The sequence below is a fragment of the Schistocerca gregaria genome, chromosome 3 (genome assembly GCF_023897955.1).
Source record: "Schistocerca gregaria isolate iqSchGreg1 chromosome 3, iqSchGreg1.2, whole genome shotgun sequence".
Taxonomy (NCBI): Eukaryota; Metazoa; Arthropoda; class Insecta; order Orthoptera; family Acrididae; genus Schistocerca; species Schistocerca gregaria.
Window position 1 is genome coordinate 232,864,890 of NC_064922.1, and position 23,002 is coordinate 232,887,891.

At 42.9% G+C, this 23,002-nt stretch overlaps 1 protein-coding gene across 2 annotated transcripts in view; it reads right to left on the minus strand.

The window, feature by feature from the left end:
- The window catches only part of LOC126356019 (sphingosine kinase 1-like), a 433,028-nt gene that overhangs the window by 112,671 nt on the left and 297,355 nt on the right, over positions 1-23,002 (minus strand). The window contains exon 2 of one of the 2 annotated variants that reach the window (XM_050006671.1): positions 9,191-9,283. The exons of the other annotated variant lie outside the window; for it this stretch is intronic. Within the exon in view, the coding sequence (XP_049862628.1) occupies positions 9,191-9,283 (93 nt within the window). The remainder of the gene's footprint in view (positions 1-9,190; positions 9,284-23,002) is intronic. 2 annotated transcript variants of the gene reach the window in all.

The window sequence follows — 23,002 nt, forward strand, 5'->3', positions numbered from 1 at the left end:
TTCGAACCATGTTCCTCTCGACAGCGAACCCAATTGTATTCACATTCACAAGGATGTGCGGGTAAGCCAGTGTTAGAATAATATCAGTCACTCAACACCATGCAAAAATTAAGTGGTCTTTACGTATTAATTTTTATTTACTTATCAATACATATATAACGGTATAGTGAAAATTAAGGCATAATATTTTCACTTTTAGTCTCCTCTTCCCATGACATTTCCGTCTGTCCTTATCACTGCAAGTAACGGGGCACTCTATATCACCTTCCAGTGTTTTGCTGGAGTGCCTCTTCTCTTGTACAATTTCCATGGGCTGTTCGCGACATAGATCCTGTGCTTAGAATGATTATCGTCACTCCACCAACACGTGCAACATGCAACTCTCTCTCTCTCTTTGGCGGTTTCCATCAATACAGTACATTCAGCTTCTTCGTGTGCCTCAAGTGTAAGATTTAGTTTTTTGTTGTTAGGAACTGCGACGGTAACAATCCAGTCGCTGTCGTTAGATTTATCTAAGAGCACCATAAAAAGTGATTCAGCTGCCCCTACCGCTGTCGTTTTATGCAACCCGCAATGTTACACAAGGGCTGGAACTTAAATAGCGGCAACTATTTATTCACAACCGATACGAAAGAGTTACATGTTTGCACCTGTTACTGTCCTTCAAAGTAGTCACCAGCGTTGTGCAGAACCTGTTGTCAGCGACGTGGAAGGCGTAGTATACCGTTAGCAGAGCCTGTTCTGTTGATGGTGCGAACGGAGTGGTCTACTGCCTGTCGAATCTCTGGAACAGTTCTGAAGCGAATGCCACTAAGTGGTTCCTTCATCTTCGGAATCAAATGAAAGTCACAAGGACTTAAGTCCGGGGAGTATGGTGGATAGTACAGTATTTCCCAGTCCCTTCGACCGAACAGAGCAGCCACAGGTTGCGCTGTATGCGCCCGCGTATTGTCGTGCAAAATGATGGGTGGGTTGCGCAGGAAGTGTCGCCGCTTCTTTCGCAAAGCTGGTCGCTGGTGATGCTCCAAAACCGAACAGTAATACTGTGCATTGACGGTCTGTCGTGGAGGAACGTATTGCGTGAGGGTAACACCATCACAGTCGTACACGAGAATCACCCTAACTTTAGACCGCTCCATTCCCACATCAATAGAACAAACTCTGCTAACGGTATACTACGCCTTCAACGACGCTGGCAACGGGTTCTACACAACGCTGGTGACTACTTTGAAGGACAGTAACAGGTGCAAACATGTAACACTTTTGCATCGGTTGTGAATAAATAGTTGCCACTATTTAAGTTCCAATCCTCGCGTATGTCCTTCATAAACCACGTGCGAGATTTTCATAATTTGTCGCTCGCTAGGCGAAAACTGTTGGTCTTACTAAATTTTTCGTAATGTGAGGCCACCGTCATATTTCTTTAAAGTCAGTACCGCCATTAGACTGTTTTTTTTTCCAGTGCTACATTTACACGGTCATCATTTCGGCTTTAAAGCGCCATTATCAAGTGTTTTAATGTTTTATACAGTGCCTAAGAAGGCATACTGTCGTATTTAAAATACACTATTAGACACATTGTCTAAGGGTCAATATTTCTGGTAGGCTTTTATCAGAACTATTGACCCTTAGGCAATATGTCTAATAGTGTATTTTAATTACAACAGTATGCCATCTTAGGCACTATATAACATTAAAACACTTGATAATGGCACCTTATAGCCGAAACATGATCGTGTAAATGTAACACGGCAAATAAAAAACAATCTAATGGCGGTACTGACTTAAAGAAATATTAGTCTTACAGAAAAAATGAACAGAACGTTTTTGTAGGAAATTTAATGTAGTGAAATATTGTACTGGGATACGTCTTCGCTAGATGCCGTAATTTTCGAGATATTTAAGGAAAACGTGCAAAATGACCTTCAAACGCACCCCCACTCCCACACTCAGCCCCCACGGTCAGGATTTCTAGTATGTTGTTAACGGCAGTCCCTCCTGTCACTGCACAAATATTTGCGACTGTACGAATTATTTCCCCAAATTCGATCTTTTTTTTCTGGTCTTCATTGACTCGCCTTATTACGCCACTGGCTTAGTCGAGCAGTTACAAATTGTAAAACTGACGTTTTCAAATTTTATTTAACAATTTTGTGAATTTTAGCAGCATTAAGTAAACAATTACATCGTTGTAATCGTCAGGCTTCCAGATTACCAACTATTGTGCTTCTAAGGGTTAAGTTTGGATCGAATTGCCAACGTGATTATTTTCAGCGTAACCTTTACAAAAGCAGTGTTTGTTCATTAACCTCACAGGCACGTTTAAATTAATAATTGTGACGAAGTAGCTGACTATACAGGTGCCGTAATAGCCAGATCAACAGCGACCAAAATAGGTCGAATATCTGGAATAGCTCGTGAAATCGGAAATTTTTGTACAGGGGTAGGAGGGAGTGTCACGAACAACATACTAGAAATTCTGATTAGGGATGAGAGTTGGGTGGAGGTGCGTTTGAAGTTCGCTTTTGTGTGTTTTCCTTGAATAACTGGAAAACCGCGGCCTCCAGCGAAAACGTGTCCCTGTACAAAATTAAATTTTCTGCAGAAAGGCCCTGCTCATTTTTTTTCTGTAGGACTAACAGCATGCGCGTTGTGAGCGAGAGAATATGAAAATCTCGCGCGTGGTTTATGTACGCCAGGTGTAACATTGCGGGTTGCATAAACGGCAGCCGAATCACCCTGTATTGAGACAGTTGACTGATGGTGTACGACCTGTTAATGTTGTTCAGTTCCATTAAATTTTGAGCTGGTCATTTTGTAGTTCGCTCTGCGCTTCGTTTTGGAAATCGGCAGAAACTAAGTGGCTCTTCTGTACAACTTGCTGATACATTATTTTTGCAATTGAGTAATGCGCAGCGTGGGATTAGCCGAGCGGTCTATGCGCTGCAGTCATGGACTGTACGGCTGGTCCCGGCGGAGCTTCGAGTCCTCCCTCGGGAATGGGTGTGTGTGTAAGCAGGTTAAGTAGTGTGTAAGCTTTGGGAGTGATGACCTTAGCAGATAAGTCCCATAAGATTTCACACCCATTTAAACTTTTTTTTTTGAGTCACACCTGATCTAAAAGGGGACTTCAGAACATAAGTTGTACCTTACTATGGGAGGCCAACTAACGTTCGCTGTATACAGAACTACACCTATTATTCAACATAGTCGCCAAGTCTCTGTAAACTACGGTCGGAACTTTCTACTAATCGCTCAATTCCTCGGCGACAGAAATCCCATTCTTGGACATTGAGTCAACCGAGAACCGATGTACGAACGTTCTCCTCTTTGAAAACTGTCTTTACCCACAGTTGTTCTTTCAGCTTGCCGGTTGAGTGGACATTAGCGTCTGTCGTCGACGGTCTTCCTTTCCAATCAGCATCAGTCGCATCTTCGACCGGACGCACATTGAGTTTGGTCCATACACCTCCAGAATTTCACGGTGACAGTGTGCAGTATTGACGTGTTGAACACAAGAATAGTGCTGTCCCGTGTACTTCAGCTTTGGAGTACGTCCCAGCTGCTACGACATTTCACTGCCACACCAAGATGCACACGGTATCCGCACTGCACCAGGACCTGGTCTGCAGGAAATGCGCAACATGTACTCTCTCCTGACAATGCGCCACTGGTGTTCCGCTGTGCCATTAGCGCGGGGCAAAATTTGTAACTCACTTTCTGAAGTCCCTACGTAATATTCTGTTGCTGTGATACATTTGCTGCGCGTTGTTATGGCTGTTCTGTGTTCTAGAGACGGTGCACCACATATCTGCAGTAGCTTTTTAAGACACAGATCACTTCAAATAGTTTATCAAAATCACTCGGTACTGAACAGCCGATACTGAACAGCCGTCACGAACCCCCCCCCCCCCCCCCTGACACCCCTCCCCCCGTCCCAGGTTCTGGGAACAGCTGCCCAGAGGTCAAGCTGTAATGCAATACATCTTTGAAGGGAGAAAGGAAGGTGCTGAGGTTAAATCCTGATGTCCCGTCGAGCACGAGGTGACAAGACCTAGAGAAAAATTTCAGACGGGAAGGAAATCGGCCGTGTCCTTCCAAGGAATCATCCCGATATTTCCATTATTTAACAAAGTCATGGAAAACCCAAAGCTGTATGACTGGTCGAGGATTTGAACTGCAGTCATTCCGAATGCGAGTCCACTCTCTCTCTCTACTGCGCCAGCTTGCGCTCGAATTCTTCTTGGTCGACTCTTTACGATAGCATACGAGCAAGGATTTTTATCAAAACTAGACATATTCGTCATCAGGGAGCGTCCGCGATCGTTACTTACACAAAACTGTGCAACTTTAGTCTCAAGCTCGCTGTATTCTATTTCTGCATGACCGGCTCAGAGCTAGCTGCCCCCACCTTCAACTCCATTACAGACAATTTTTAAATTATAACTGGTTCAAATTACAAATAGTTTGCGATATATGTTCAGAAAGCTTCAAAATTCTTAGCAAAAATTAGTTGCAACACAGCAGTAGCACAACGCAGAATTTGTTACGGTTGGAGAGCAACCCGTCGAATACAGAACTGAAAGATCACTGCCCTACCTAGTCATAAACATGCCTGCTGCGGCTTTATAATTTTTAAGAAACTTGATTGGTGCAACACCTACAGCGCTAAAAAGCACCCATACGTTACATTTAGGGACATCTTCCACTTATGTATTATATCAGTCCATGGAAAGCACCTCTGAGGGCAATATACACTACTGGCCATTAAAATTGCTACACCAAGAAGAAATGCAGATGATAAACGGGTATTCATTAGACAAATATATTATACTAGAACAGACATGTGATTACATTTTCACGCAATTTGAGTGCATAGATCCTGACAAATCAGTGCCCAGAACAACCACCCCTGGCCGTAATAACGGCCTTTCTAGCCTGGGCATTGAGTCAAAAAGAGCTTGGATGGCGTGTATAGGTACAGCAGCCCATGCAGCTTCATCACGATACCACAGTTCATCAAGAGTAGTGATTGGCATATTGTGACGAGCCAGTTGCTCGGCCACCACTGACCAGACGTTTTCAGTTGGTGAGAGATCTGGAGAATGTGTTGGCCAGGGCAGCAGCCGAACATTTTCTGTATCCAGAAAGGCCCGTACAGGACCTGCAACATGCGGTCGTGCATTATCCTGCTGAAATGTAAGGTTTCGCAGGGATCGAATGAAGGGTAGAGCCACGGGTCGTAGCACATCTGAAATGTAACGTCCTCTGTTCAAAGTGCCGTCAATGCGAACAAGAGTGACCGAGACGTGTAACCAATGGCTCCACATACCATCACGCAGGGTGATAGGCCAGTGTGGCGATGACGAATACACGCTTCCAATGTGCGTTCACCGCGTGTCGCCAAACACGGATGCGACCATCATGATGCTGTAAACAGAACCTCCATTCATCCGAAAAAATGTTGTTTTGCCATTCGAGCACCAAGGTTCGTCGTTGAGTACACCATCGCAGGCGCTCCTGTCTGTGATGCAGCGTCAAGGGTAACCGCAGCCATCAAACTGATAGACCATGCTGCTGCAAACGTCGTCAAACTGTTCGTGCACATGGTTGTTGTCTTGCAAATGTCCCCATCTGTTGACACAGGGATCGAGACGTGGCCGCACGATCTGTTACAGCCATGCGGATATGATGCCTGTCATCTCGACTTCTAGTGATACGAGGCCGTTGGGATCCATTACGGCGTTCAGTATTACCCTCCTGAACCCACCGATTCCATATTCTGCTAACAGTCATTGGATCTCGACCAACGCGAGTAGCAATGTCGCGATACGATAAACCGCAATCGCGATAGGCTAGAACCCGACCTTTATCAAAGTCGGAAACGTGATGGTAGGCGTTTCTCCTCCTTACACGAGGCATCACAAGAACGTTTCACCGGGCAACGCCGGTCAACTGCTGTTTGTGTATGAGAAATCGGTTGGAAACTTTCCTCATTTCAGCACGTTGAGGGTGTCGCTACCGGCGCCAACCTTGTGTGAATGCTCTGAAAAGCTAATCATTTGCATATCACAGTATCTTTTTCCTGTCGGCTAAATTTCGCGCCTGTAGCACGTCATCTTCGTGGTGTAGCAATTTTAATGGCCAGTAGTGTATAAGCTGCAGTAAGCTGTGCGTGGCTAGATATGACAGTGAACTTTCAGTTCTACACTGAAGACGCAAAAAAACATTTAAACCTGCATAATATCGTGTAGGGCACCCGCGAGCACGCAGAAGTGCCGCAACACGACGTGGCATGGACTCGACTAATGTCTGAAATGGTGCTGGAGGGAACTGACTCCGTGAATCCTGCAGGACTGTCCATAAATACAATAGAGTACGAGGCGGTGGAAATCACTTCTGAACAACACGTTGCAAGGCATCCCAGATATGGTCAATAATGTTCATGTGTGGGGAGTATGGTGGCCAGCTGGAGTGTTTAAACTCAGAAGAGAGTTCCTGGAGCCACACTCTAGCAATTCTGGACGTGTACCGTGTCACATTGTCCTGCTGGAATTACCCAGTCCGTCGGAATGCAGGTTGAATGATGGATGCAGGTGATCAGAGTCGTATCTAGACGTATCAGGGGTCCAATATCGTTCAAACTGCACACGCCTCACACCATTACAGAGCCTCCACCAGCTTCAACACTCCCCTGCTGACATGTACGGTCCATGGATTCATGAGGTTGTCTCCATACCCGTAAACGTCCATCCGTTCGGTACAATAAAACGAGACTCTTTCGACCAGGCAACATGTTTTCATTCATCAACACTCCAATGTCGGTGTTGACGGGCCCAGAGGAGGCTTAAAGCTTTGTGTCGTGCAGTCATCAAGGCTACACGAGTGGGCCTTCGGCTGCGAAGCCTATATCGACGCTGTTTTATTGAATGATTTGCAAGCTGACACTTGTTGATGGCCCAGCATTGAAATCTGCAGCAATTTGCGGAAATATTGCACTTCTGTCACGTTGAACGATTTTCTTCAGTCTTCGGTTTTCCCGTTCTTGCAGGATCTTTTTCCGGGCGCAGCGATGTCGGAGATTTAATGTTTTAGGCTATTCCTGATGTTCACGTTACACTCGTGAAATGGTCGTACGGGAAAATCCCCACTTCGCTACCTCGGAGATGCTGTGTCCCATCGCTCGTGCGCCGACTATAACACCACGTTCAGACTCGCTCAGCTCTTGTTAACGTGCCATTCTAGCAGCAGTAACCGATCTAACGACTGCGCCAGACACTTCTTGTCCTACATAGGCATTACCGACCGAATCGCCGTATTCTGCCTTTTTACGTATCTCTGTATTTGAATGCGCGTGCCTATAACCAGTTTCTTTGGCGCTTCACTGTATATTCGACAGGTTACTCTGTAACTAATGCTATGTTGCACAACTGTTATGTTCTGACTAATTTGCTAAGAATTTTGAAGCTGTATGAACACACATCGATATAACTATTTGTAATTTGAAGTACTTAAAATTTAAAAATTGTTTGTGATAGATCTGAAGGTGGGGAGCTGGTTAGAAACAGGTGATGTGGAGATAAAGAACATCGATCTGGAGACTGAATTTGGAGAGTTTTGTATAAGGTATAATTTTGATTTCGTTTAGTGACTGCTGCTATATACTACGTATTTCTTCCTGGTTACGACATAGTGGTGTTAAATCGTTCGTCCGATACATTGCGAGATATTTTTTCCCCATCAGTCTTACGACTTATATGATGCGGCCCTCCGCATCATCCTGTCCTGAGCTAAACTCTTCACCTCAAGAACAGTACTTACGCCAAAAGCCCTTAATTATTTTGTTGATACATACTAATCTCTGTTTTTTTCTGCAGTGCTTAACCTCTATAGCTCCTTGTTGTGCCACAGATGTTGTTTCCTGATGTCCTGTCCTCCTGTCACTTTTCTTTGTTAATATCTTCCACATACTCCATTCCTCACCGTTTCTACGTGTAATCTCATTTCTTATCTTATCAGACAACCTAATTTTCACATCCTTCTATAGTATATCATCCAAAACGATTCTATTCTCCTTTCTTCTATTTTACACTTCATGATTTGCTTCCATACAATGTTGTGCTCCAGACGTGTATTCCCAAAGATGTCTTCCTCAAATTCAGGCCTGTTTGATAGTAGTTGACTTAGTTTAGCAACAAATGCTCTCTTTGCCTGCCCTAGACTGCATCTTATACTGTCCGTACTTCGTTCGTCAAGTGTCATTTTGCTTACAAGGTAGAAAAATTCCTTCACCTCGCCAACTTTGTGACCCCACCCTATTATGATAAGTTTGTTGTTAATCTTATTTCTACTACTCCTTAATCCGTTTGTCTTTCTTTGTTTTCCTCTACATTCTGTACTCCACAGACTATTTATTTCCTTTCAGGACGTCCTGAAAGTCTTCCTCGCTTTCATTCAGGACAGAAATACTATCAGCGAGTATCTTCACTGATATCATTTCACCTAGAATTTTAATTAATGTACTGTCCTTTTGTTAGATTTCGTTCATTTCTTCTTCACTATACTGTATGAACAGACGGCATCCCTGTCTTCGACCCTTTTTTAATCGTGTTCAATTCTTGTCGTTCCTTTTTGGTTCTTAAAAGCATTGTATTTTAGCTTCTTTTCCTACAGCTTAACTTATTTTTCTGAGATTTTATAACATGTTGCATCTTTTTATTACGCTGTCAAACGCTGTTTTCTAGGTGCTATAGTGACGTACTCGTAGTTCATTTCTGGGAAAAAATGTGTCATACTGTTTATTTGATTTGTATCTTACATCTGTCAACCATATACCTCAATTGCAGGTCACTATTTATTTCTTAAGTTTTGGCTGGTTAGCTTTACACCGATCACATGTAATCTTTGAGTACACATGGTATTTTCTTACTGCTATTTATGTATTTGTAATGTTTATTCTGTTAAGGAAGCACACACTGACATTACATTTCAAGTACATACGAATGCTCGAGGTGGGACTCGAACTTATATGACCTGCGCTTTACGAGGCAACGATTCTGCCCCGAGAGCACTGAGGCCGGTTGTCTGTAGCATGCAGTCCCGATAATGACGGTAAAACACACACACAAGGGACGGACGTCACGCCTTTGGGGACAATCACAACGTGGAAAGCTTCCGGAGATGTACATACCGTACTGAGAACTGCTTTTACGAGACCCAATGGAGCGAGAATTCAAATTTGCTACATCCCACACAGTGAATCCAGTTTCCGGGTCCGTCTCGTCTGCAAATACAAGGTGCAAGAATTCAGTCTCTATGTCTATAGCTTACATTTATCACACTATGATTCAGGGCACTGTAGAGCCACGAATCGGTACAAAATATTAAAGAGCACAGTTTATTTTCAGGATGTTCAGGATGATAAAAGGATGACTTAGATGAAATTTCTAGTTGGTGTGATGATGGCAGCTGGCTATAAATATAGAAAAATTTAATTTACTATGGATGTGTAGGAAAAACAACCCGTAATGTTCGGATACAGCATTAGTAGTTTTTATCTAATTTATTAGTCGTATGACTACGGCCCCCCGTCGGGCAGCCGTTCGCCGGATGCTGGCCTTCAATTTGACGCCACTTCGGCGACCTGCAGTCGATGAGGATGATAGGATGATGACGAGGACAGCACAACATCCAGTCCCTGCGCGGAGAAAATTCCCCGACCCAGCCGGGAATCGAAACGGGGCCCAGAAGATTGACAATCCGTCACGCTGACCATTCCGCTACCGGGAGCAGACAGCATTAGTAGTGTCCTGCTTGATGAAGTCCTTTAAATATCTGGGTAGAACGCTGCAAAGCGATATGAAGTGGAACGAGGATGTGAGGATTGTGTAGGCAAGGCAAAGAGTCGACCTCGGTTTACAGGGAGAGTTTTGACGTAGAAGGACGTGTAGTTTGAAGGAAGTTTGTGTGCTAAGCGATCTCCTTTTCTCACGAAAAGCAGATTGCTGTTTGATCTTATTTACTTACAACAGTGGTCTCTTAGGTATGAAAAGCTACGAAAACTTGGTCTCAAAGCTATCCGTAATACGGCCAAGTAACGAACAGAGTCGTATTTTAAACCTCAAAGAACAATAACTTCCTCCAAATTGTAATATATGTGTTTTCCTTCAATAGCAAAATTAATAGTAAACACTGGAGAACATGATACTTAGCGGAAAGGCGTCGTACAACTAACCAACATAGCACAGTTTTATTCACTACACTTACAGCCAAATCAGTGAATGTGGAACGTCTGAAAGCTATAAGGAATGTAATACCTACATTATTTAACGTACTAAATAAGCCACCACAACTGTAGCTTCAGGAAAAGCTACACAAACGTGATAACAAATCGTCAAAAGCACAATGAAACTGTTTCCCAAAACTGAAGGGAGCAATTCCGTAATTGTTGCTAAATCTGAGCCATAAAGGGCAAGAATCTTCTAAACAATCGCTTTTGAAGAAAAAGTAATTTCATTTTCAAAAATCTTCGTGTATTAAAAGGCTAGTGAAAGTAAGAATAGGCGAATCATTAGACTCCATAAAAAGAAAATTGTTTGTGCTAACAACAGAAATACCGGGTGATCAAAAAGTCAGTATAAATTTGAAAACTTAATAAACCACGGAATAATGTAGATAGAGAGGTACAAATTGACACACATGCTTGGTATGACATGGGGTTTTATTAGGGAAAAAAAACCAAAGTATTGCTAGACGCGTGAAAGATCTCTTGCGCGCGTCGTTTGGTGATGACCGTGTGCTCATGCTTGGCCTCACAGGTCCCCAGACCTCACTCCGTGTGATTATTGGCTTTGGGGTTACCTGAAGTCGCAAGTGTATCGTGATCGACCGACATCTCTAGGGATGCTGAAAGACAACATCCGACGCCAATGTCTCACCATAACCCCGGACATGCTTTTCAGTGCTGTTCACGACATTATTCCTCGACTACAGCTATTGTTGAGGAATGATGGTGGACATATTGAGCATTTCCTGTAAAGATCATTATCTTTGCTTTGTCTTACTTTGTTATGCTAATTATTGCTATTCTGATCAGATGAAGCGCCATCTGTCGGACTTTTATTTTAACGTTTGTATTTTTTTTGGTTCTAATAAAACCCCATGTCATTCCAAGCATGTGTGTCAATTTGTACCTCTCTATCTACATTATTCCTTGATTTAATCAGTTTTCAAATTTATACTGACTTTTTGATCACCCGGTATATGCTTCTCATACATGAAATAAGTGTTTATATTCTCTAGCATTCAGCGGAATAAGCTACAATATACACATATTCGAATGTATTTCTTCATGAACAAATTGTAAATATTCAAATGTGTATAAATACCTAAGGGACCAAACTGCTTAGGTCATAGGTCCCTAGATTTACACACTACTTAAAGTAACTTCAGCTAACGTATGCTAAGAACAACACATACACCCATGCTCAAGGGAGAACTCGAACAAGTTGTAGCAATGTCTTTGTATCAGTGTAAGTAGGGTGTTTTTAAATGTATTTCACGATAACTGACGTCTCTTGGTAATTAACTAACGCATGGAACGCAAAAACATGACAACTATTTCGTTAATTACGTAGAAAATAATTATAAACAAACATTATTCTTGCGACACATGTGACTACTTTCTCACCGCTTCTCAGACAACCAGTACCATAAAAGACTTGGCGGTGGAACAGAATTTTCTGTGAACAATGTATTCCGTGTGTAAAAATTAATCATAATCCTATGCTAATTATTTACGCAAGCCATTATTACCATAAGCAGGGTCCAACTATTATCCTAACATCAAATTGTGAAAAGGAGAGAGACTTTAATAAAAATGATAATGGTGGCAAAAAGTAAAGCTAAATTTTCAGTTACAAACACATTCTCGCTGGTTGAAGTAATCGCGTAAGTCTTGTACTGCAACAATATGAAGCACATGTTTTAAAAATAAGTTTCATTAAATGTTGAAATCATTAATAAGACAAACTACAGTAATTTTTATGCTATGATCTAAGTGTACCAGTGTCGTCAAACTATTTTGGTCAAGAGCCATTACTGACATCGTGGGGCGGCCGCTCGGGCCACATATGTACCGGTCTTATTATTAATTTGGTAACTCATATGAAATAGTACGTTATGAGTTCCTAATACACTAGCTACGGTAAGGGCGTGATAAACTGACCACAGCCCCCCCCCCCCTCCCCCCCCCCCCCCCCAGTACAGATTCTTAGAAGTCCGTATCGTTCGGAACACTTCTGGTCGACCGGTCTTTGTTTCAGATTGCTGCCCACAGCAGGGATCCCACAGCAGTGACACAGTAATAGCCTGACGAAATGTTGTGTTATCTGCGTCAGCAGCTGTTTAATTGATTAGTAACAGTAATTCTACTTATATGTATGCATCATGCCATAAGGGACAAGATCATAAATGCCTAACAAATATTTTGAATGTCAGTTTTCTTGTACGAACTGCGTTGTATTACAGTAACCTTGCCCCGGGCGGGGTGGCCGAGCGGTTCTAGGCGCTACAGCCTGGAACCACACGACCGCTACAGTCGCAGGTTCGAATCCTGCCTCGGGCATGGATGTGTTTGATGTCCTTAGGTTACTTAGGTTTAACTAATTCTAAGTCTCAGGGACTGATGACGTCAGAAGTTAAGTCCCATAGTGCTCAGAGCCATTTGATTTGAACAGTAACCTTAATTTAATTTCATATTCCTTCTAACAAATAAATACCTCATTTGAAGATGACCGTCTCCATAAAGCGCATCTGCGAGTCTCTGATACTTTTATTTAAAATTTATACCATAGCAGTTGATCGGTACGAGACACACACACTCAGGAGCTATCAGCACTGGAAGAGAAGCAATAAAACATTCCCCCTCTCTGACATACTCAAATCTTGCTTGTCAGCGCTACTTACCTCTCTGTCCATAAAGTAAGCCGCCAACTCTATTTGTTCACGGCCGAATTTGCCAAAGTCAATTAAAATTAAGCCCATCTTAGAATATTATGTCTCTGTAAGAATTTTTGTTTGTTACTGGGCAGGAAAATACATTGTTCAGCTCTTAACTTTAGTCGCCTTTTTTGGATTAGACTGTTAGTTGCTAGATGCATGTTATAGTAAAATACGGTTGAGAACCGCGGGCTGCACGAATATTTAATTAGGGTCATAGTTTTAGGACCACTGAGCTACACTATTCAGTTTTGAGTGTTTACAAGTTCCGTGCACCTATCTCTTGGGTATCGTATTTCGGCGCTGCTTTAATAGATTGCTGATAATTGCGATGCCGTTTACAATTAATTATTATGTTTTTGCTAAAAAAAATGTTACTACTTGCGAAGAGTGGTTCGTTAAACTCAGTGGCAGTGAACATTACTGGGTGGTCACGCTACGTAATGTTTCCGAGTCGCATGAGACATTGAGTGAGTCTTGATTTCAAATAATTATAAAATGTTGAATATAGTAGCTGCTCACTAGATCAATTTTGTAATAGTATGCATTTTCAATTGCGCTCCCGTTTAAGTAACTGCCGTTGTCGCCCATGTACGTATCATCATTGTTCCTTAAGTTAAGATTCAAGCTACGCCAATCAGTATCAGAATTATCGTCCACTGTAGGACAGGCGACTGTATTATGTCACTTTATAATAACAGTTACACTAAACTGCAGTTTCAAAATCAGTAACAAATTCACTTATCTGATCAAAATTAAACTTTTAATTACGTATGTTTGCATCCAATCATTGTTACATCAACATATCCTCGCGCCATAGGCACGATTAGCTGTACAGTTTCCCGCATAGTTTCAGTTCATTTTCTCTGGAATGGATGTCTTTTTCCGGTTATCAGGTTTATTTAATCACGGTCGACTGCACGACTACCGAAGGGTGTAGGGCAGTTACAAACTGTATCTTTCGTCTGTTACCGTGATGCCTTACTGCGGTCTGTTATCGTCTACTATGTGCTCCGTATGTCCTGAAACAATTTTCTTTATTATCAGTACTACCACCTAAGTAAGTAGCTACTGGATGTGTGGCATAATTGCGTCACCAAGCACATGCCGCCGACTACGTTTCGCGGACGCCACGAGTTATCGGTGTAAACATTGCGGAGACAGTAGAAGAGTGTGTGTGCGTGTTTACGACAAGCCGTAAATGTCTGGAAGGCGCTGTACCCGGCTTTCTACGATCAGCTCTGGTTCCCGGCCAGATGCAGTGTACATATTTCACAGCATAACACAGTTTAACGCCGATACAGATACCGGCCGACGGGCGCACCCATCTGCAAACAGATAAGCGCCATACAACGTACTATCAGTGGCATGGGAATGGTAAAAGTATTACAACAAAAACCTCTGTGAAGTTCATCGAGCGAGGCGTCGCAACGCTAAAAAAAATAAAAAATAAAATATTGTAGCGACATGCAGAGAATTGACGCTTGGTACAGGGATCTGCAGTTGATCCTCAACATAAATAAATGTCTAGTTTTGGACATAAATAATCGGAAAGACATGTTAGCGTATGATTATATTATTGCAGAACACGATGCAAACACGTAACATCTATTAAACGTGTGGGAGAATGTGTACGGAGCGATATAAAGTCGAATGAGAGCAGAAAACTAATCGTAGGAAAGGCAGATGCCAAACTGACATTCGCTGGAATGTCAGTAGCTTACAAAACCTTCATTTTACCGATACTTTAATACTGTTCATCAGTCTGGTGCCCGCACCAGAAGGGATTGAAGAAGGAAATCGATAAGATCCAAAAAAAAAAAAAAAGGGCACCTTTACGGAGACGCTCAGCCGACTCCTTGGAACAAGCTGGAAGACAGGCGCTATCCATCAACGTGTGGTTTTAAAGTACCGAGAATCTACATTCATAGACGAAACAACCAATATATTGCTTCCTCCTTCATATATCTCGCAAAAATATCATGAAGGTAAAATCGAGAGATTTTCGAACTCAGGAGGAGGTTTACCAATAAACCTTTCTTCCCGCGGACCATTCGTAGCTCGAACACACGCACAAAATACACTCGGCCACACACCATAAGATGCCATCCTGTGTGTACCCCATCAGTCCAAATGTTTCGAGACCGGATTAATAAGAAAATAAAGAAACGTTAACACGGTGGTTTTTTAATGCTTCAGGTGTTCTGCATTGTCTCCCCCACTTGCGCACAATGAGACAAATGTTCATGCAACCATGTGAAACTGTCAGAAAATTTGTCTCCTGGAATGAAGTTCAACTCGCGCGCCACAGTGGCTTAAATGTCGATTATGTCGTAAGTGTTGAGTCTTTCAGCACTTTGTCGTTCTGTGGAAGGTCTGTACTGATAATACCAAGTCTTGTCATAAGTGTTGATAGTTTCCAAAGAAGAACTATCCCCATTTTGTATTTCAATCAAATCGTGGCAGCTGCCAGATCGCTCTTTTTGTTCGAGAGCCGAGATGGGCGGGACAAACTTTGCACACAATTTCCACTTCTTGAAAATAATCTGGAAACGTTCTGAACATTTGATTTAGGTGTTGCTCCACTGCTGTCTGTGACAACAACGCCAATACACCACAGTCGCATGTCCATTACTTACCACTGTCTGCTCACTTTTGACTGGTCGCATGCACGTCTGTTGTTTACAGTTCTTAGCCCAAGTGGCCACCGTAGTCAATGCGCGGACGTCGTGTATACGCCAGCAGTAAAATCAGTCTATAAACATTTTGGACGGACGGCATGGATGTAGGTGAGTCGCATTTCTAAAAATACTGTTGTTCTTAACGCTGATAGAAATGCAGAAAGAGCTTGACTGGATTAACGCTGACACTCGAGACAGTGGGTTGCATGTGCCTTAAGCGATTACGCAATTTCATGACAAATAATAGTGGTTTGGCAGCGTGGGAATTAAAACACTCAGATCCTCGTGAAATGCGGGTGCTTTAACCGCGGCAAGTTCTTTGCTTGGTAGCTGAACTTACTGTGAGTAGCAGGGACCAAATTTCGTACAGCCAAGCTTATTACGTTTCCCTTTGTTTCCTCAAGTCGACTGAGGAGCATACCGAGATGAATTCTTCAGCATGAACCTTCTTCCACTTGCCTGCACATGTACATTTTTACTAATCTTTTGCCTCTAAGCCGGCCGGAGTGGCCGAGCGGTTCTAGGCGCTACAGTCTGGAACCGCTCGACCGCTACGGTCGCAAGTTCGAATCCTGCCTCGGGCATGGATGCGTGTGATGTCCTTAGGTTGGTTAGATTTAAGTAGTTCTAAGTTCTAGGGGACTAATGACCTCAGCAGTTAAGTCCCATAGTCCACAGAGCCAATTTTTTGCCTCTAACGATCTGTCACCAACTAAGTTATTAAACACCTGTTCCTTAATACATGCTTTGAGCGAAAAAACGTTGCCCCGTCCCGTTGTAATGGCCATCGTAAGCGTTCGCAGGGTACACCTGCAGACCGACGACGTTGATGATGATGGAATTAGGGCGCTCAGCAGCGTGATTCTCGTCATATAGAGGTTTTAAATATTTTCTCACAAACAAAATTTCTGCGACTATTGTCCAGGAACACTTACGAGGGACGTTCAATAACTAATGCAACAACTTTTTTCTGAAAGATGGTTGGTTCTATTCAGGATTCCAATACACCATATTATTCCAGTCTTTTGGCTACAAAACCTATTTTTTTCAACATTATCTCTGTTTAATGCATCGGCCTTACGCCACCTTACTGGGAGGGCCTGTATGCCCGCATGTTACCACTCTACTCGTCAACGTCGGAGCCAACAACTCGCTCCATCAATAACCTCCCCATCATCCACATACTGCTTCCTTCATTGGGCCACACCGATGGAAGTCGGAACGTGTGAGATCGGAGCGGTAGAGTGGATGAAGAAGAACAGTCCAATGAAGTTTTGGGAGCTCTTATCAGGTGCGCAGACTTGTGTGAGGTCTTGTTTTAGCATGGAGAAGTTTGAATTTTTGTGGCGACGAAAACGCTGAAGTCTTATTTTCTGTTTCCTAAGGATAGCACAAAACACGTCAGAGTTGATCATTTTTCTTCGGATGTGAGGTGGTGTGGTGCCACTCCATGCAATGCCGCTTTGTTTCCGGTTCGAAGAGATGAACCCATGTTTCACCACCTGTGACGATGTTCTATACAAAAATGTCACAATCAGCCCTCGTAACGCGCAAGCAGCTCCGCACAGATGGTCCTTCGTTGCTCTTTCTGCTCTTCTGTTGGCGGCGTGGAAGCCAGCGAGCAAACACCTGTCAGTACCCCAACTGGTGGAGGAGTGTATCTGCACTACCACCAGACACCTCCAGTTGTGCAGCGAGGTATTTATTTGTAATGCGTCGATCACCTAGAATGAGGGTGTCCGCACGTTCCAACATTGCAGGAGTCACAGCTGTGTGCGGCCGGTCGGTCAGGTTTGCGCGACCTTGCTGCGATGATAACACACACCTCTCTCAACGAATTTTTTTCTGAGCGCTATGGGACTTAACTACTTAAACCTAACTAATCTAAGGACATCATACACATCGCCTAGAACCGCTCGGCCACCCCGGCCGGCTCACCCAATGAGTCACCATGCTGCTGTTCACAGCCAGATCCGTAGACATTCTGCAGACGCCTATGAGTATCTGTGATGCTCTGGTTTTCCTAATAAAAAAGAAAAGAAAAAACAACAACTCAGTGACGGCTCTCTGCTTGTAACGCACCTCCGTTACAGACATCATTTTAATGGTTACTTATAGTGCCGCCACCTATTGGAACTTCATGGAAGTAAAGGGGCTGAAGCGGGAATATTGCGCGATGTCCCACAATAAATTTTCGCGTTTTTTCTGAGCGAAATTGGTCGAGAAAAAATGTGTTGTATTACTTATTGAACGCCCCTCATATTAGCAATTTTCTACAGGATACGACTCTCTGGTTCGTCACTGATAAAATCAGTTCATTGAAATACACCAATCGTTTGGAGACCCGTTCTTATGACACAGTGAACTGTGGCAGCATATTCAGCTCACCGTTTCCAGTGTGTTTATAATTTGCGTTACTGTGATCCAGAATTTTTTTCTTACAAATTGAGTCAAAACTGCTTGAAGCATTGCTTATCTTTGTATATAAATGGAGAATATTTGAAAATTTCACGTGAGTATTGGCGTCTTCATAGTCGAATGAATTGTATTGATCTAACTTGTGATGTTACTTAACTGAATGGGAGTCAGCTAAATAAAAACTTACTATAACAGGGACCGAGGCATCACAGCTCAGATCATCCTTTCTTCAACATTTTAAGTGTGACACTTAACACGATTTCAAATAGCGTATTACACGAATGCCCCTGTTGGGTGGGTTGCTTTTCATGTCTCCTGCTAACCCGCAGCATCCCGCTGGAGGAGGAAGCAGTGTGTCAGTGGCCACTGTCATATTATTAACCTCGCGAGGGCCACTTCTTTCCTTCGACGTGACTGGTATGCGAATCACCACGAGATGGTGCAGTGGAAACTTAACATATCATTTCCTATCCGCCCATTTGTGTAATGCCTGTCCGCTGGTGTAGTCGCCTGAGCCAGTATCCGAATGCAGTGCGAGGGGGAGGGTGGTTTGGCATTTATGCCACATTGCGCCCCGTGTTTATTCCACCATTATATTATAGTCTCCAGTGTACAGAGCAAAGCTGCATCAGTAGCCTAGCTGGTAGTCGGTAGCTGATCCAGCACCATATGACGCCAGATAGTCTACTCACGTGGTGCAGGAGCACGGAATGTTCGAAAGGCTTCTTATGCTGGAGCACGGGAGTAGCCGTTGGGACGGGGCGCCAAGCCGCATGGGGCTCACAATATGCTTTTGCAAATTACTATTACAATTGAACTTCTAACTATACCGATGGTCTTGCTTGTACTCAGAACAATCATTTAACAATTTCAAAACTTCAAAAAATGTTATGAGATCAGTTAGATGTTTTAATTAAGATGAACTTCTATTAGATGTTGAGCTGGACCAGTCAGAAGCAAGCAGGAGGATACAGGCGCGAAACGGTGGTTAACCGTCTGCAGGAGTCGCGTTCTGGACTGAAAGATGTAAAGATGTGTTGTGTTAGGGCAATGAGGGACGCTAAAATGTTTCGTGTGGTATTACCGGAAACATACACTGAAGCGCCATAGAAACTAGTATAGGCACGAGTTTCCAAATACAGAGTCACGTAAACAGGCAGATACCGCGCTGTGGTTGGCAGCGCCTGTATAAGATAACTAATATGTGGCACAGATTTTAGATCGGTTACTGTTGCTACAATGGTAGGTCATCAAGATTTAAGTGAGTTTGGTTGGTTCAAATGGCTCTGAGCACTATGGGACCTAACTTCTTAGATCATCAGTCCCCTGCAAAATGGTTCAAATGGCTCTGAGCACTATGGGACTTAACATCTATGGTCATCAGTCCCCTAGAACTTAGAACCACGTAAACCTAACTAACCTAAGGACATCACACACATCCATGCCTGAGGCAGGATTCGAACCTGTGACCGGAGCGGTTGCGCGGCTCCAGACTGTAGCGCCTAGAACAGCTCGGCCACGCTGGCCGTCTAAGTGAGTTTGAACGTGGTGTTGTAGTCAGCGCACGAGCGATGGAACACAGAAACTCGAGATAGCGATGAAATGAGGATTTTCCCATATGACGAGTTCAGAAGCGTACCGTGAATATTAGGGATTCTGTAAAACATCAAATAGCCGTCATCGCTGCGACCGGAAGAAAATCCTGCAAGAATGGGACCAACGACGACTGAAGAGAAGTTCTACCCTTCCGCAAATTTCTGCAGATTTCAATAAATATCAGGGTGCGAACCATTCAACGAAACATCATCAATAAGGCTTTCGGAGCCGAAGGCTCACTCGTGTACCCTTGATGACTGCACGACACCAAGCTTTACGCCCCACCTGGGCCCGTCAACACCGACAATGGACTGTTGATGACTGGAAACATGTTGACTGGGCCGAAGAGTATCGTTTCAAATTGTACCCGAGCGGATGAACGTGTACGGGTATGAGTATGGAGACAACCTCAAGAATTCATGGACCCTGCTTGTCAGTAGGGGACTATTGAAGTTGGTGGCGTGTGCAGCTGGAGTGATACGGGACCTCTAATACGTCTAGATACGGCTCTGACATATGACACGTACGTAAGCATCCTTTCTGATCACCTGCATCCATTCATGTCCACTGTAACTTGGGAAATTCCAGCACAACAATGCCATACCCCACACGTCCAGAATTGCTACAGAGTGACAGGAACACACTTCTGAGTTTAAACACTTCCGCTGACCACCAAACTCACCAGACGTGAACATGAAACGCGATACGATAAACTGCAATCTCGATAGGCTGCAATCCGACCTTTATCAAAGTCGGAAACGTGATGGTACGCATTTCTGCTCCTTACACGAGGCATCACAACAACGTTTCGCCAGGCAACGCCAGTCAACTGCTGTTTGTGTATGAGAAATCGGTTGGAAACTTTCCTCATGTCAGTACGTTGTAGGTGTCGCCACCGGCGCCAACCTTGTGTGAATGCTCTGAAAAGCTAATCATCTGCATATCACAGCATCTTCGTCCGCTCGGTTAAATTTCGCGACTGTAGCACGTCATCTTCGTGGTGTAGCAATTTTAATGGATAGTAGTGTAATTTTCACATATTCGGCGACCTGAAGAAAGACATACATTGACATTGGTTTCCATCGGACGACGACGTGCAAGAGTGGATGCAGTTGCGGATCTGTCAGAGGCTGACAGCCTTCTACGAAACAGTAACTGATCGTCTCGTCTCCCAGTGGGATAAATACCTTTAAGTGTGTGGTGATTACTTTTGATTAGAACTATTCCATGGTCCCGCTGTAGTGGGTGTTCGGTTTTAGTTTGACTGCTCCTCATAGCTGTAAGTGGTGTTTGAAAATAAGCTATGTACTTAACATTAAGCTTATCCTTTAAGGACGTTTGAGAACATGTGACTGTTAATTCAGTGCAAATACATAAAACTGCAACCAGTTAGTTTTTTGAAATAGTTATTTAATCATTACATGAACTACTTTGCGAACCTTTTCGTGTTCATCTTCATATAGTGTAGAGGAAGTTACATAGCTATTCCTAGCCTAATGCTGTTGCTAGCTCTGTTACAAGATGATGGAACATGCTTTAATGCATCGCCATGAGTACTGTTTCTCTGCCGATTTGGACCCAAAATTTAGTTTTGTACTTACTGCGATAGTATGGAGCGACTTTTGTAGTTATTATCCATCTGTCTGCTTCCATTTTGATGCCCAGCTGGTACCAGATCACTCGCTTTTACTGAATATGTATGCGTGTACACTTCGATAACTAAACTGTGCCAGCATCCAGCGTGTGCTATACAACTGTTACTTGTTACAAAAATCTTCACCCAATGATATGTCACAGGCCTACTTTGCTCAGAGACATTATTTGTTTTTATTAAAAATGAAACTCCTCCAGCTGTACTCGAGACTTTATATTTATTTGGCTACTAGTTTCGACGTTGCGTCAACACCATCTTGAGGCCCATACACTTCGATGAAATCAATTGTGTGTGGCTCAGTACTAGAAGTCTGCGATGAGATCAACACGTGTATTTTTAATAAAAATTATACCAGCTGTGTCCCACCTCCATCAAATTTAAATATGGATGTACGAAGATTACTTGTTTTTTGCATATATTAAAGTTTATGTATGGGAAAATATTTTAGTCAAAACTGACTTTAACATGAAAGCCCACAATAAAATAAATAAACTACTACAAGAACAAGCTTCAAATGATCCGGTATCTTATTTCTGTTCTTGTATTAACATATAATGCAGTTAATTTATGAGGAAATAGTTTAAACAAGATTGACATTAACGTTAATGCCCAGGAATAAAATAATACAGCGTTAAAGTATTTGCAATGAACTGCTGCTGTTTTTATGACGTTGAACTTTAATGTTAAAAACAGGAACAAAACTTCAAATGAACTGCAGTTTTATTTCTGTTCTTACATTAACATCATCTAGAGTAGTAGTAAAGGTAGATTCTGTTAATTTCAGCTAGAGGTTGTACGTTAATCCTTACAATATTTTTAATGAACTGAAGGTGTTTGTATGGCCATGAACTTTATATTTAAAAAAGGAACAAAAGTTCAACGAACTGCTGACTTTGGTTGTGTGGAAAGTCATACTGCCTATGCGAATACCGTTCTCCTGAATTAGTTATGCAGCTATGTTTTAGTGTTGTTAAAGTCGTACTGATTGGAAAAATGTTTTATAATACCATAGACATTTGAGAATCATTCATAACTAAATCTAAATCCGTTCTATCGACAAGATTATAGCTTAACTGGCAACTGAAGCATTTCATTTAAATCTAATGTGGCATTACTGTCACATGTCACTAAGCGATAGTGTTACATTTTTCTGCCTCTGTTTTGTGGTTGTTCCATTGAGAATGCTACACACGTGAGCTTGGGAGTACAGTTTGGCGTTTTTTCACACTTGGAAGGTGTAGTCACAGGTTCCTCTTTGTCGGCAGTTGGCAATCAGTGAATCTTATTAGGAGAGCCGAGATTCCCCAGGGAGATGGGCAGTTTTTGCACAAATGGGGCTGCGACCTGCTTCGTTCTTTTGCCGGCGGAACCAACATTTGTCCTTGCTGAGGGCAGAGGATGCCGTAGCACCACTGCCATAGTCAGAGAATAACTGATCAAGACATTTTTGCCTTTTCTCCGTGAACATCAATGGACCAGGCGCCACAATGCCGTCCAATCAGTGTGTGACATTTCGTTGACCCACTTCAAAAATTTTTGTTTAAACAAGTAAAAGTGTTGTATATTGAAAGACATATGGGGCACTAAAGAACATGGGGATATCTGGGTAGGTTGGCCGGTGTGGCCGGCCGAACGGTTCTAGGCGCTACAGTCT